General features: G+C 35.7%; 1 protein-coding gene across 2 annotated transcripts in view; it reads right to left on the bottom strand.

Annotated features, from left to right (window-relative positions):
• COL11A1 (collagen type XI alpha 1 chain) overlaps window positions 1-15586 on the bottom strand; it is a 213758-nt gene that overhangs the window by 54215 nt on the left and 143957 nt on the right. For both annotated transcript variants that reach the window (XM_059137189.1, XM_059137188.1), the window contains exons 39-41: window positions 13675-13782; window positions 13190-13279; window positions 12884-12937 (exon numbers count right to left, since the gene is read on the bottom strand). In XM_059137189.1, the coding sequence (XP_058993172.1) occupies window positions 12884-12937; window positions 13190-13279; window positions 13675-13782 (252 nt within the window). The remainder of the gene's footprint in view (window positions 1-12883; window positions 12938-13189; window positions 13280-13674; window positions 13783-15586) is intronic.

Here is a 15586-nt window from a genome sequence, read left to right on the forward strand (position 1 = left end):
TCAGCTACAAGTAGTGTAAGTGTTAACCAGGTAAAGACTGGACGAATGATTTCAGAAGCCAGAGCAGAAGAAAAAAATAAGAATAGAGTACTCCTAAGTGTTTTTGCATTCAAGAGGAACTGCCATAAAAGTGAAAGGAATGTAAAGATTTATCTCCATTTATTAGAGAGAGAGAGGTCAGAAGGGAGCCTAGAGGTTGAGGTTGAAGGCAAGGAGGAGGGAGGGAGAGAGAGGCGGGTAAAAGTAAGGAGCAGCAGAGAGACAGAAGAGAGGAGGAGGAAGAAGAGGGAGAACATGAGGAAGAAGAACAAGGACCCCTGAAACTGAGAGAAATGCAAAGGTGTTTCCTTAATTACAAAGAAAAAAAAAGGTTTGGTAAATAAAGCACTTTTTTTTTGGTAATAGAAAAATATCAACAATAAACAGTATACGATGTGACATCCCTAAATAGAAATCTCTACTTATCTGAAAAACTGGTGTATACATGATTGCATTACATTTCCGTTTTAACATTTTACTTGTAAAATCTCAGAAAAGGATTACTACCCATTAGTGTTATCAAATCTAAACTAAGCATCCAATTTAAGAGCTGCAATACTTTATTTGTAATTGACTATACAAAAAGAGATGCAATTTTGATTTGTCAGACCATGAAATCTTTCTCTTTAATTCTGTGTTACATTTAAACCCCAACTGCTGGAAGACTACCAGAGGAAGATGTCACATTAGACTGTGTTAAGGTCAACAGCTAGGAAGCCGAAATGTATATTAAAAAAACTTATTATTTTCCAATTATCAAGCCTATTAAACAATTATTGTCTAAGTACTCTGTGGATGCAATATAATCTAATTCTAACAGAGTTTGCTTTTTTTTCAGATAGAGGCCATAAGGGCCTGATGTGCCATGATCCATACAAAGATTTTTTTCCTAAGCACTGAGTATTTCATAAAAAAATGGTGAGAAAAAAAGAATCCCTGATTGTTCGTGCCATTATAATTCATATTTATTGTTCTAAATTTTAGTAAGTGGAGAAACATAGCCATTTAAGATCACTTCTCTCAGAATGAGCTCCTATTTATGAACACCCTCTAAAATAAGAAAACCTGAAAGAATTTATGGCAAGAGGTAGGTCCTTTGTCCAAATAGTCATTCTCCATCATTGATATCGTTCATTTAAACTTCATTAAACAATTCATTAGAATCTTTGCTTTTTGTCACTATTGCTTACAAGTTGACTTTTAATTTTCAACAACAAAGAATTGTTTTCAGTTTTGAGACTTTTTCATTATGTTCCACCTTTGGTTTTAGAAGCTCACTCATCTTTCTTATGTACAGAAAGCGAAACAGTTTGGGTTAATGGTTCTTTTTAAGAATGTATTTATCCTTGAAATTCCCACCAAAATACTCATATATACACACATTAGGAATTTTTTTTACTTCATATTTTAGTATGTAATGTGCAAGTTATTTTCTCTTAATACATCATATCTCCCATTGTCCCTTTAATACAATATGCCTGCTGTTACCTCTTAGTGATGGTTCACTTTTACCTTCTATCTTGGGAAGTCTTTGGTCTTTTCCTGTACGATTAAATGTTTAGCCTATTCCTTAAGCCCTGTATAATAACCATCTTTTCTAAAAGTTGCATTATTCTGAGAATTTAAATCATGAGACATCCTTCTAAATATTCCTTACACAACTTACCATAGTATGCTAGATTTTCTACCATTATTTTCTGAAGGAATTAATGTAAGATTTGGCCTGAATTTTGTCCTGTAAATATCGCCATGCTTTCTTCATTGATATTTCCAAAGCATAAAATATTTACTATATGCATCAAATAATAATAAATAGTAGTAATAAATATAAGAGCATGATAATAGAATTAGAGATATGCACTGGTCTTTCTACAAAATATATGAACATGATAGATATGTTAAAAAAATTTAAGATCTAAATGTATTTATATGTAGTCAATACAAATTTCCTAAATTTGTGGGAGAAAAAGCATCATTTGAATGTATTTCCCTAGAAAATGTGGTGTAAAAATTGACAGAAATATGTATTTCCTTAGCTGGATACACTATGCTTGACAAGTTATATGAAAATAACTAATAGCTTTTACTTAAGTAAGGAATGCTTATTAATTTTCCAGCAAAGTATGTTTAATATTTAAAATTAATTAAAGTGTTCTTGTATATCAAATAGAGAAAGAATGCTGATTTGAATCAATGACAATGTTTATAGTTTGAAGATATTATATGCTATTTTTTATGGCAAAGCTTAACTATTTTAATTACTCCCTTGGAGCATTCATAAGATTAAATTTTAGATTGTCATCTTACTTGTGGAAACTGAATTAAAATTAACAATAAAAACATATTACTTTCCTGCAGTTAAAATATTGCTCATGATCTTGTCACAGCTCATTAACTTTGAAACAGTGGATGAAAACAATAAGAAGAGACTTTTCGGATGTATATTTGTGCCCTAAAGTATAACTGTGATTTCTTTTTCCATTAGTTATTTCAAACATTCTGTAAGTCTAGATATTTTTAATAACAGCATGGTCTGCAATGATCTTTTATACTTCTAAAAATGAAGTATTAAGCGAATGATCTTGCAAACACGCAAATCTTTTAAAAATATTCCTAGGCCAACTTTTAAAAGAGTAAGTCTTATGAATTCTTTAGTTCTCAACTGAACCACTAGAGAAATCTCATTAAAAAAAAAAAAAAAATTTAAAGCCTGTATTAAAAAGAGAACCCATCTGCACATTCCACAAAAAATATAGTTAAAATCTATTTTCTTGTGACACTGACTGGGAATACAAAATATATTGTGGTAGGTAGGAACCCTGACAGACTCATGATGGACATGCATTTTTTCCCCATAAGGGTAGACATTTACAGTGATAGAAAGTATTGCATAGCTCTATAGCTGACTATAGTAAAGAGCAGAGAGCTTTACAATTGTCAGATAAATAAATATTTACACTTTAAACAAATACATTTGAATTTACACACAGATTAAATGGATAATGATCAGCTCCACAAGGCTAGGATTTTTGCTTACTTTTTTCACTGACCTCCAGAACTTTTGAGTAGTTACTCAAACATAACAGACCCTAATAAATGTGTCCATAGTATGTGTGATATGTCCAGAACCACTAATTCTCATCTTGAGCAAATTGACTAACCACTCAAAGGCTCACATTTCTCACCAATAAAATGGGGACAGAAATAGTCTGTCCCCAGGTTTTTGTGGTATTTAATGTGGTAATATCTCCAAAGTTCTTTGAACTATATCTATTTTAAAAGTATGAAAGCAACATATCTTAGAGAACTGTGCATGAACATCCATATATGTCAAAAATAGATATCCAATTTCAAATGAGTGTAGAAGTAAATTATTTTTTAAAGATTTTATTTATTTATTTGACAGACAGAGATCACAAGTAGGCAGAGAGGCAGGCAGAGGGAGAGAGGAGAAAGCAGACTCCCCGAGGAGCAGAGAGCCCAAGGCGGGGCTCGATCCTAGGACCCTGGGATCATGACCTGAGCCGAAGGCAGAGGCTTAACCCACTGAGCCACCCAGGCGTCCCAAAGTAAAATTTTATAGAAGAGAAAACTAAGATCTAGAAGTTTACATGGTATATCTAAGGTTATACTATTAAAAGAAGGGTAGAGAGTTTTCCACAGAATATCTTTAATCCTAATTTAAATTGTTGGTATATTCACCTTTTACACCAATGACAAATATTTTACATATCAGAAGTGCTAACTGGAAAGAACTCACAGAAAAATAGAACCCACAGAAATATAATTTTCCCTCACCGTGATTTAAATAACAATGGGGACATGGCAAATTAAATGTTTTCCAAAGGCATTCAGTAGGTTGCCTTTTTGTTTTATTTTTTCTTTGCCGTGCAAAAGCAAAGGCAGTAGTATATGTTGACTTGAGTGAATTATGACTATGATATCATAAAATCCTGTTATTCATTCATTCATTCATTCATTCATTCTGTTATTTTAATACTAAATATTAACCACTACAGATTACGTGTTTTCAACTGAAAGGTAGAAACATAGCTGCTTCTAAAAGGGAGAGATTAGCATTTCTATCATTAAGTAGCTATATTAACTTTATCTTAGCTTAATCCTCTTCTACAGCCTCTTCCTCTAAACTTTACAGTGAAAATACAAGAAGGAATAGCATCAGTTTATGTTCTTGGAGCAAAGAGAACAGTGTGGTTATTAAACTCTTCTCACACAGAAGTGCACCCAGAGGAATAGTTCCTGTTATTTTCACTAGGTGTTTCATATTCTGAAAAGCATTTGTAAAGTAAATGAAAGTGGTAAGCAGAGGAATCATCTCATCAACATTCAGTTAAAAGGCAGCCCACAAAGAGAGAAGTTTTATAGAAGAGAAAACTAAGATTCAGGTTATATGGTATATCTAAAGTCCTACTGTTAAAAGAAGGGTGGAGATTTTTCCCCACCCTTTTAGTATTTAGAAGCATAAACAGGAGTTTTTAAAAACAAGAGCTATTCAAGTAGAAGGAGAAAAAAAAAAATCTGCCCTTTCTTTTAAAGCCAACTTGAGCTTCATGACAAAACAAATTGAGGAAATTCACACTCCCCAGATTATATATATTTTAGATCATACAAGCCAAAAAGTCTGATAAAATTATCAAGCATTACCAGAATTTAAAGCATAAATACTGAATAATTGGGGCGCCTGGGTGGCACAGTGGTTTAAGCCGCTGCCTTTGGTTCAGGTCATGATCTCAGGGTCCTGGGATCGAGTCCCGCATCGGGCTCTCTGCTCAGCAGGGAGCCTACTTCCCTCTCTCTCTCTCTGCCTGACTCTCTGTCTACTTGTGATCTCTCTCTGTCAAATAAATAAATAAAATCTTTTAAAAAAATACTGAATAATTAAGTCTAATTCCTGTAATATTTCAGTCTTTGGCCATTGATCCCCACCGCCTCTATACTTTGCTCATCCCTGGTTGGATGTCATAACCTGGATTCCAACAGAGAAAATGTGCTCTGTCTTGAAGAGGACAGTATATGATGAATTAGTCAGGAGATATAATCCTGCTTAGAATTTATCTATTTCCTGGATCAAGGACTAGGTAAAAGCCAGTAAAAAGAAGGTACTTTGGAATAGGGTATAAAAACAAAACTAGAAAAAAAAGAAATTCTGAGAGGAAAGACATATAAACTCCTAAGAAATAAGTGACAAGAAAAAATAATAGCACATAAAGAGGAAAAGAGAGTCAAAACAATCTGGACATAGTCGTGAAATAGAAGTCATAGCATAAGGGTAGAGTATGTAAGTCACAATTTTAAAATCTTGGACATCTCCTTTTAGAAGCTAGATGTCTGGCCCCCTCTCATACATTTTCTCCATATCAACTCCTACCACTCTCAGGGGAAAATAATGTGATTGTAAGAAAAGGGGTTGCAAGAAAAGGTAGGTGCTTTTACTAAATGCACCATTCTATTTTAATCTCCTTATTTTTAGAGAAAGAACTATTGGCAAGAAGGTGGTTTCATATCAGAAAAAATACACAGAGGAGAGATTTTTTAGGGAATGCATTTTCCTTGATCTTGTTTCATGAAAACATAGGTGGTAGGTACAATCTGAGAATTTGTTTGCATCATATGTTTATATATATTTTGTGTTTACATAAATACAAAAAGTTTACTCAAGTTTATGTTCAACATGTGAGAAAAATGTTTCACTGTCTTCCTTTCTTTTTCTTCAGTCCTTTGTTGCTTTCTGCTTTGTGTGTGTGCATCGAGACATCCACTTAGTGAGTAAACCCCCTGAGATCAGAAAACATGCCTGTGCTTCGATTGGCATCTATTACCAGCTCTTGTGTACAACAGCATGCATACAGTGAGCACTTGACTTTTGCCAAACTTTAAAAGCCCAAAGTCACAGCACCCTGTTGGGTTCATTTTGTTTGTATTCAGTGGGAGCATGAGAAACTATTTCTTAATATACACTCACTTCAAGTAGCACAACTTTAGAAAACTTGCTTTTCACTGATAAAACTGATTTTTATTTATAGCTAAAATTAGAACATTAAAAAAAATCATTGTTCCCATCTCGTCTCCTTTGTGCTATATTTTAATGTATTACTTTTTATTTATTAGGTTAATTTATCTACTTCATATCTGTCTTCCTCAGATATCATAAGCTCTTTTTAGGAAATATTTAATGAATCTATATAACTCGAACTTAATAGACTGGTATAGTTAGGTATTTATTTATCTATCTATTTATTTATTTATTTTAGATTTTTAAGTTTGTTTATTTGATAGAGAGAGAAACAGTGAGAGAGGGAACACAAGTAGGGAGAGTGGGGGAGGGAGAAGCAGGCTTTCCGCAGAGCAAGGATCCCAATGTGGGGCTCAATCCCGGGACCCTGAGATCATGACCTGAGCTGAAGGCAGGGGCTTAACTACTGAGCCACCCAGGTCCCCCCAGATATTTATTAAATTATAGTTTTTCTGTAAGAAAAGATTTTGGCAGCTTACGGGGAAGACATAAAATATAAGATAATACAAATAAAAAATAGACAAGAAAAAAAGGGATAGACAAGAAAAGTAGATAAGCAAGTAACTTTTTATTGGCAAAAGATAGAAGCAATAATATTAGTAATCAAAAATGCAAACAACAGGGGCGCCTGGGTGGCTCAGTGGGTTAAAGCCTCTGCCTTCGGCTCAGGTCATGATCCCAGAGTCCTGGGATTGAGCCACACATCTGGCTCTCTGCTAAGCGGGGAGCCTGTTTTCTCCTCTCTCTCTCTGCCTGCCTCTTTGCCTACTTGTGACCCCATCTGTCAAATAAATAAATAAAATCTTTAAAAAAAAAAAAAGCATACAACAGACCAAGGTTTTTCCTAACTTCAGGCCATGATCTACTCATGGATTATGAAATCAATTTAATGGGTCCTGTCCATTTTTTATTTAAAAAATTATCTATTTAAATAAATAAAAAATAAATAAATACATAAATAAATTTAAAAATTATTTATTTAAAAATAGTCATAATAAGATAATAGGTAATATTAAAGTACATCACATGTATTTTTTGATAAAATTGAATTCAGAAAGTTACAAAAAACAGTCATAAACCGAAACAGAGGGTTTTTTTCTTTTTTTTTAATTGGATCTCAATTTTAACTCCATGATTTTTGTAAGTCAAAGTCAAAAGAGAAATGGGTTTCACAATTCATAACAGTTGAAAAGAAAAAAAAAAGCTAGCTAACTGCTCAAGAAATTACAAAGATTTCTAAAGCCATGATTAGTAAGAGATTTCTTCTAAGGATATTCAAAACAAGGGCTCTGCATCAGGCAATCTCCCACATCCTCCAATAGTCCTTTTGGTTGGTATAACACTACATATCATTGTTTCTTCAAACATAAGCCAATGACATCACAGCTGGACCTAGCAGAGTTTCAGTAAGCCCACTTCTGTAGGATGTCACAGCAATGTGACAAAGCCAACCCGAAGTATATTTCTACTAAATGGATTATGAATAAAGAGAATGGATGTCAAAAATATTTATAAATAAAGATAGGCCCAAGGATGGATGGATGACTGAGATACTATATATTGCTTTGTATGGATCAGAATATGTAAAAAATAGTGTACAAGGTACATAATTGTGACATATACAAACTTTAAAAATCTCACAGTGAGCAAGAACTGTTAATTGATAAAAGCCCTACTTCGAGTTTTTAGTTTTAGTTCATCAATATCCTGTGCAATGAAGGAATTTATTTCTCTAGTAATCCAGAAACACACAGTACACCTAGGCTCCTTCAAAACTGTATTCTAGGATTAGGAAGCTGAAGATTCAATAGTGTACTGAAGAAACATCTATAGTCATTAAAGATTCAACTGTACATCTGTTTAAGCAGTTTGAACTTCCATTCATTTAAATTAAGCTATGGTTATAAAAACCACCTATAGGAATACAAATGCTAAAGTCAGTTAGCTGTGATATTAACTCCTGTAACTTTCTTCCTTTTGAAAAAACACTGTTCACAGCAAGAGAGAAAGATCAAGAGGACTTGGGAAAAATGCAACTGGGGGCAGTGAAAAAGTAAAGAGTAGAGAGAGGGAGAGGTAGGGAGAAAGAGGGAGAGGAAGAAGAAACACTTAAGCAGATTCTGCAGAGGGAGAGGTATACGTATCTGGAAATGAGTTTGTGTAACGTATCATGACTTTTTGTCTCCAAAGGACTATGAACTCAGGTAAGTTGTTTATCTTCTCTAAGCTCCAGATCCATTGCCTTTAAAAAAATGGAATGATAATAACTACTGAGTCTGGCAGCCAATAATAAAATCAAATAAAGATGATAAAGTTTCTAGCATTAAGAGTTGAAAGAATAAACACTTCTAACATTACTTCATTTCCCTTTCCTATTTCCTTTACCCTTCACATTCTTTATTCACATTCTTCCTGCAGAGAATCCATCACTTTAATATTTTCTTTAATGTGAATAGCCAAAATCTCTATCCCTCTCTGTTCTTAAGAATTTCAGTCCTACACTTACCATGGCTTGGTCAATATTTCAAAGGCAAAGTTAATATAGATGGATATAAACTCAGACCCATCCACTAAAGAATCAAGAAGTTTTACAGGATATTTTTGTATGACGTTGTCCCTTATGACTTGGAATTTCATTATCCCTCACTGAGTGACTAGGTATATTCCTCTGATATTTTGATGTCACTCTTTGTTCATTACAAAATATTCTATTGTGTTATCTTTCATGCCAAAGACACCATTCCTGATTCCTTGTGTTTACTATCAGCTGCAAGGTAACACCATACAAAGTCTTGAATCCCAAAAGATAAGAAATAACATGAACAGTTTTCTGGGTAAGTTATGGTTTACACTTAGAAAATCAAAAGTTTTTCTTTTAAACTTTGCATTTGGAATAAAACTTTCCTAATCAACCTTCACATGCACATAATTGCTTCAGATGGAGTAAACCAAGGTTTGTTTAAAACTTGTTACCAGGTAAAACAAAACAAAACAAAAAACTTGTTACCAGGGGTGCCTGGGTGGCTCAGTCAGTTAAGCATCTGACTCTTTATTTTAGCTCAGGTCATGATCTCAGGATGGTGAGATCCAGCCCCATGTGGGACTCCACACTGGATGTGGAACCTGCTTAAGATTCTTTCTCTCTCCCTCTTTCTCCCTCACCCTCTGCCCCCCCCCCCACACACAAAAAGATAAAAACCTTGATATACACTGTAAGACATCACCATATACTTCTTTACTATAATTTATAGCAATAAAGGAACCCATACATATGAATGATGTCTTTAGTTGTTTCTTTTGCATCAGCTTTAAGGAGAATTTCAATTAGTTGATGCATACAGAACTGGATATGTGAATTTATTATAACAAGGGTACTAACTCAAAATAAATGAACTCACAGTGAGCCTCTGTGGAGCATTTCTATTAGCAAAGCAGAAAAGCCTGTTAAAATCTCTTGTGACGGCTGAGAGCTTTTGGGTTTCCATGTGGGGAGTGTTTTGTTTTTGTTGTCCCTGCTCCTGACCAGGTAAAATTGCTCCAGGCATGGAAGGCATCAGTAAACTGTCACTCTCACAAGGACACAAGCTTGAGGTCATCAGTCAGCTTTCATCTTTCCTCACTGCCCACATCTGATCTTAGTAATAAATCCTCCTATCCTGCCATCCTCATGTTTGTTACATCCACACCGTCCTTCGACTTCCCATGGGCCTCATTGCTGGCTCACTCCCATCAAGACAGTGAGCACTGAGCTTTTATGCTCATCGAGTCTCTCATTTCCATTATATGTTACATCATAATAATGATATTTTCCCTAAAGTTAAGTTTTACTCCAAAAGACTGCATTTCATTTTTTTCTCCACTTGCTTCAAAAACTTCAAATCTTCAAATGACTTCAACTTACCATTTTAGAACTTCAATAATCATATGCCATATTATAGATCTGCTTTAGCTTTAAATTACATAAATACAGAGCGGAGTGCCTGGATCCTAGCAAGAATTCATCCAATTTTAGTCCTTCTCCCAATGTACTCCGCTTTGGTATGATCAGATACTCCCTAATACCTTTGTTTTTTTTTTCTTGCTCTTAAATGACCTTGCAATCTTCTGCCCTCTGTGAAGCCACCTCCTGCAAGACATTTTCTGCTGCTTTCTCTTCTTTTTCTCCCTCCCTTGCAGAATTGATATTTATTGTGTGTATGTCATGAGGGATTTAATCATCAATGGTCTCTATAGTGTCGTTTAAGTTCTAGTGTTTTTCTTTCGAAATGGTTTATCTTAAAGCCACTTAAAGGGATATATTCCATGGAACTTAATTGCATATAGGGAGGTAAGTGGCAACTGCCAAATAAGTGGTGTTGAAGCCAACTAAATAAACACTAGATTTTCATAACATATTTAATATGTCATTTTCATGCGTCAGATAATTGCTGATTACCATTCTGTTGAGTGTATCGCTTATATATACTGTGCACCTTACAAAAATACGGATATGAACTGTTGCAAACACCTGGAATAGCATTATTTGATTGGACCCTAAAAGATAAGTTTAAACAGTATAATCCTTGTCGTCATGATTCAGTTTTCACAGATACAATAACCTGATCTTAAAGTATATATACAAGTTCCTAAAATGAACGCACTTTAGATCCTGAAGTTCTGATTAAATGGATTGGATTGTGCTGAACAGTTTGAAAAGTCTATGCTCAAATGAAAACTTCTGTCATATTCAGCTGTTGTTTCTGCTAGTGCTACCAGCACTAATTTATGAGGATATTTTTAAACATTCTACAAAATTTTATGCATATAGAAGGTCAAATATAGCTGCTGAACTGCTTATTTTTCCTTCTAAAAAATGTCTACTGTATGTCCATACCTACCTTAATCATTGTAACATGACAATTACGTGATTTGCAGATTAAATATGTTATTCAATCTGCCAAAGTTTATCATGCCATGTTCTCAGTATTCGTTATGCTATATACACTTAACTCCAATATCAGGCTTTCATATAATTCAAATAGATAGATGTGGAAGGATTCCTATGTGTCGGGCACTATGTCTTGAGGTACTAAAATAACATAGAAGCTCACATTCTACTGAGAGAGACAACGGTTATATTCCAATGTAATTTCTAAAATACAAACCACAACAAAAATCACTAAAGGTGAAGAAATTTCACCCATAAATGAAATGGAGGCAAACTGTCCAGAGATGACTTTACAAAGATTTAACATTTCAGCCTTATCTTTTTGGGGTGAGTAGAATTTTGGTGAAGTAGAGAAAGGGAAAATTGAAGAAAGGGAAAAGTAAGTAGTATTCTCTCTGCAAAATATAAAAGATTGTGGTAGTTTGAGAAGGATGAAGTTCAACGCATTAAACTGGGTAGAATTAGAAGGAGTCAACAAGGCAAGTAAAACAGACTATGGTGAATGGGACCAAGCCGTGAAGACGACTCAATAATCATTATAAGGAGTGAATTTCTGAAGGCAATGTGGGATCATGAGCTGCCGAAAAGCAGAAGGAGGGCATAGTTAAGGATGTGTGCCTGTATTCTCAAATCAGTGGGCAAAACTGGAGAAGCTAAGGAAACGGAATCAGGAGCATGAGGTAAGACACTACTGAGCAAGGAGAGAGTCTGAACAAATGTGGCAGCAGTGGCAATCAAGAAAGCGGGACACAGGGGCACGTGGGTGGCTCAGTGGGTTAAAGCCTCTGCCTTCGGCTCAGGTCATGATTCCAGGACCCGGGATCAAGCCCTACTTTGGGCTCTCTGCTCAGCAGGGAGCCTGCTTCCTCCTCTCTCTCTCTCTGTGCCTGCCTCTCTGTCTACTTGTGATCTCTGTCAGTCAAATAAATAAAATCTTCAAAAAAAAAAAAAAAAAGAAAGAAAAAAGAAAGTGGGACACATTAAAAAAATACTTTGGAGGGTGGGGAATATGACGTCAACATTTCGTATAAGGATTTAAAGCCACTTTCAGCTTTTCAGCTTGATGAAATATGAATGAGAAGAGAATGAGAGGAGGCCACTAAACCTGGAAGTTTGGCTGTTATTGGTAACGTTTCCAAGTACAGGTAAGAACAAAGGTGAACTCATGGGCAAAAATGAAGGCTGTGTTCAACTGCTTTCAGAGGGATTGATCTATATCTCTAAAAGGAAAAGGTGGGGCGCCTGGGTGGCTCAGTGGGTTCAGCCGCTGCCTTCGGCTCAGGTCATGATCTCAGGGTCCTGGCATCGAGTCCCGCATCGGGCTCTCTGCTCAGCAGGGAGCCTGCTTCCCTCTCTCTCTCTCTCTGCCTGCCTCTCTACTTGTGATCTCTCTCTGTCAAATAAATAAATAAAATATTTAAAAATAAATAAATAAAAAATAAAAGGAAAAGGTGAAGTAAAAATCTGGTATTTGCTCATTTGCTAATTACTTCGTAAGGTTACATTAACTAAATAAAGCAATCCGGATAACAGAGAAATGAATATATACCTTTCCCGCTTAGGAGACTTTTTTTAAAAGCAGTGACAAAATTCAAGTCTCATCCAGTACTTACAATAAGACAAATCATGATTTATTTCCTTGGGTATTTAAGAAGCAAGCTAGCTCCTTTTACCTTCTGACAGCAACGGTGGAGTAAATATTTCCAATCTGTTTCTGCACTCATTAGTGCATGCAATTAGTAGAAGCCAGGCATTGACTGATTTGATTGACGTGTGTTTATTTTCTCTCCTACACACCTTAGGATCACAGCACGAGAGTGATGAAAGAAGAGCTATAATCTGCAACCCAGGGTAGCACGGCTATTTGTTATAATCATACTTACAACTGGACCCGGTGGGCCCTGGGGACCTTCCCCTCCTTTCAGCCCAGGTGCACCCTGGGAAATGAGAATAAAAACAAAGAAAATGAATCCATGTGACTTGAATATAAATAGGAGGTGTATGATGGATAAAATGGAGATGGTAAGAAGTGTTTTAGGCACAAATATACATTGTCATATATATTACGATAATCAATGCTTATGCTGAGGCATCTCCCCTTAATGACTTATGCATATTTAGTTAAGTCTGAGAAACATGCTTCTGAAAAGTAATCTCATTGACATGCTTTATCTGTATGCTGCGTATACCTGAGCTCCCGGAAGACCTCTTTCACCTGGGAAACCACGCAGTCCCGCTGGTCCGTCCTTCCCTGAGACACCTTGAGGACCTGGGTCACCCTAAGGAATATAATACACATCAGTCATAGAGGGTAATTTCTACATGTTTCTATACGCAAAGCTGTGACTGCCTCTAACCTGTGAGGGAAACCTAAATGTCATTCAATAATGAGGATATTGTGTGGAATGCCGTAGACATTAAAATGAACTGGCCACTACCTATGTTTAAGACTGTGTATAAATGCACGGCTTCATGGCCAATGGACCTAAGGGGTCTTATGCTCTTGTTCAGTCACACCTTAAAGTACAATAAGCTGGATATTTTACTGATATATTTTTCTGATCTATTTAAATACTATGCTAATATGTAGAGACCCTATGGACAAGTGATGAGAAGCCAGAGTGAAAAATAAATGGATGTTTTCAGCCAAGAAGTTTCCTTGAGTGTGTCATACCTTTGCACCTTCTTTTCCTGCAGCACCGGGAAGACCTTGCTCACCAGGGGGCCCCGGAGGGCCAGGATGTCCTCGTTCACCTATTGGACCAGTCTCACCAGTTGGTCCCTAAATTGGATCAGCGAAATCTCATTACATTGCTCTTTTACTTTTGATAAGGATAACACAAATCCCAAAGAAATAGTGCTCCTTTTCACAGAAGGTAATCATTTTCACTTATTTCCATGCTGTCCTACAAAACAGAAAAGCACCATATCTGGGAGGAGTCTGAAAAGAAATAAGTGTCATCCTTCCTTAGGACCTGATTTATGTAGGTAAATTCACAAAGCTATTTTCTTTGTTCCATACCAGGAGTGTTTCAGAGCGAGGCCAAAGTATTGTTTAAAACTCTGGTTTTGGGGTGCCTGGGTGGCTCAGTGGGTTAAAGCCTCTGTCTTCAGCTCACGTCATGATCCCAGAGTCCTGGGATGGAGACTTGTGTCTGGCTCTTTGCTCAGCAGGGAGCCTGCTTCCCCCTCTCTCTCTGCCTGCCTCTCCTCCTACCTGTGATCTCTCTAACTCTTTGTGTCAAATAAATAAATAAATAAAATTAAGAAAAAAAAAAAAAAACCCTGTGGTTTTAACTAGTTTCATCCCATTCCCTCTTTTTATATAATTAGTTGAATGAGTTTAGGATTAAAAGAGGCATCAGTACCACATCGGTAGCTACTCAATGAATCACTGCTTGATAATAAGCCTCGGTCCCCTGGAACCCAAACAGCCAAAGCAGTTCTCCTTGGAATTTCCATGACTGGAGATCTCTCTACGGTTAATCTATATTCATTTGACAAAGTCTAGGGAATGTAGCAGGGAGATCCTGCAGGCCTCGAGTTTGGGCTGGCAGCTCCTCCCGGCCAAAGGCTGTAACAAACAGCCCGCTCCCTTAAATTGCTACAAATGCCAAAGTGAAAAATGTCAGGTCATTTATGTGTCCCCTGAGTGGTGCTGTTCTGTGGTGCTAAAGTTTAATGAGCTTTCAAGTGTAAATAGAGAATGGTGACCAGTTGCTCTGTATTTCCACTTAGAATAAAGCAAAATGAAAGATTTAAGTTAAAGACATATAAAGGGAAAGTTTCCAGATGCTAAAGCTGTTAAATAGTGGAATGTATTGCTGAAGGTGTTTATGCATTATCATTCCCTGTTATTTCTCTAAAAATGCAACAGATTCTTAGCCTCTAGTATAGGATAAAGAATGCATCTGCCTTATATTTGAGTGTAAATTTCTAGATTTAAATTCTTTTAATTGTATGTTGCTGAAAGTCCCCAGTTTATCATTAATGTACAAACATACACTCCACAGAGGAATATTTCTTGAATATCTGATCACTGGAATTTCAATAGCAAGCAATATAAAATTGATCCAAATTTAATGGCTATCGCCATTGAGACAAAAATGAGCAGTGATTCATATGACTATAAAAAAACAGAATAAATATGAAATATCACAATCAATATTGTTCCTATTAAATCACTTCTTTTTCTTAACCTAAAAATTAGGTTACTGAAATCAGGAATTGGATTTTCTCTCTTAAAAGAACCAATAAAGAAAACTAACCCAATGGAAATGCATCCCCAGTAAAACACCTGATATTTTAACAACAACAACAAAGATCTCAGAAGCCAGGTGTCTACATTAGGCAGAGATGAATTTTCAAAAGGGGTAAGGTCCTGAAATAATCAGTTAAGCCCCTTGATGTTTACATGAGAATTGGACTTTGATTTCATTTCTATTCACAGATATTGAATGTAATAGGAATCATTCTTTAAGTTATATCTTTTCACAGAAAATTGCCACGAAGTTGCTTATAATGAAAAAAAATAATAAGAGTAGCTAATTATTGAGGGAGTATTTTTTTTTTTTTAATTAGAACTG

The sequence above is a fragment of the Mustela lutreola genome, chromosome 10 (genome assembly GCF_030435805.1).
Source record: "Mustela lutreola isolate mMusLut2 chromosome 10, mMusLut2.pri, whole genome shotgun sequence".
In the NCBI taxonomy this organism is placed as follows: Eukaryota; Metazoa; Chordata; class Mammalia; order Carnivora; family Mustelidae; genus Mustela; species Mustela lutreola.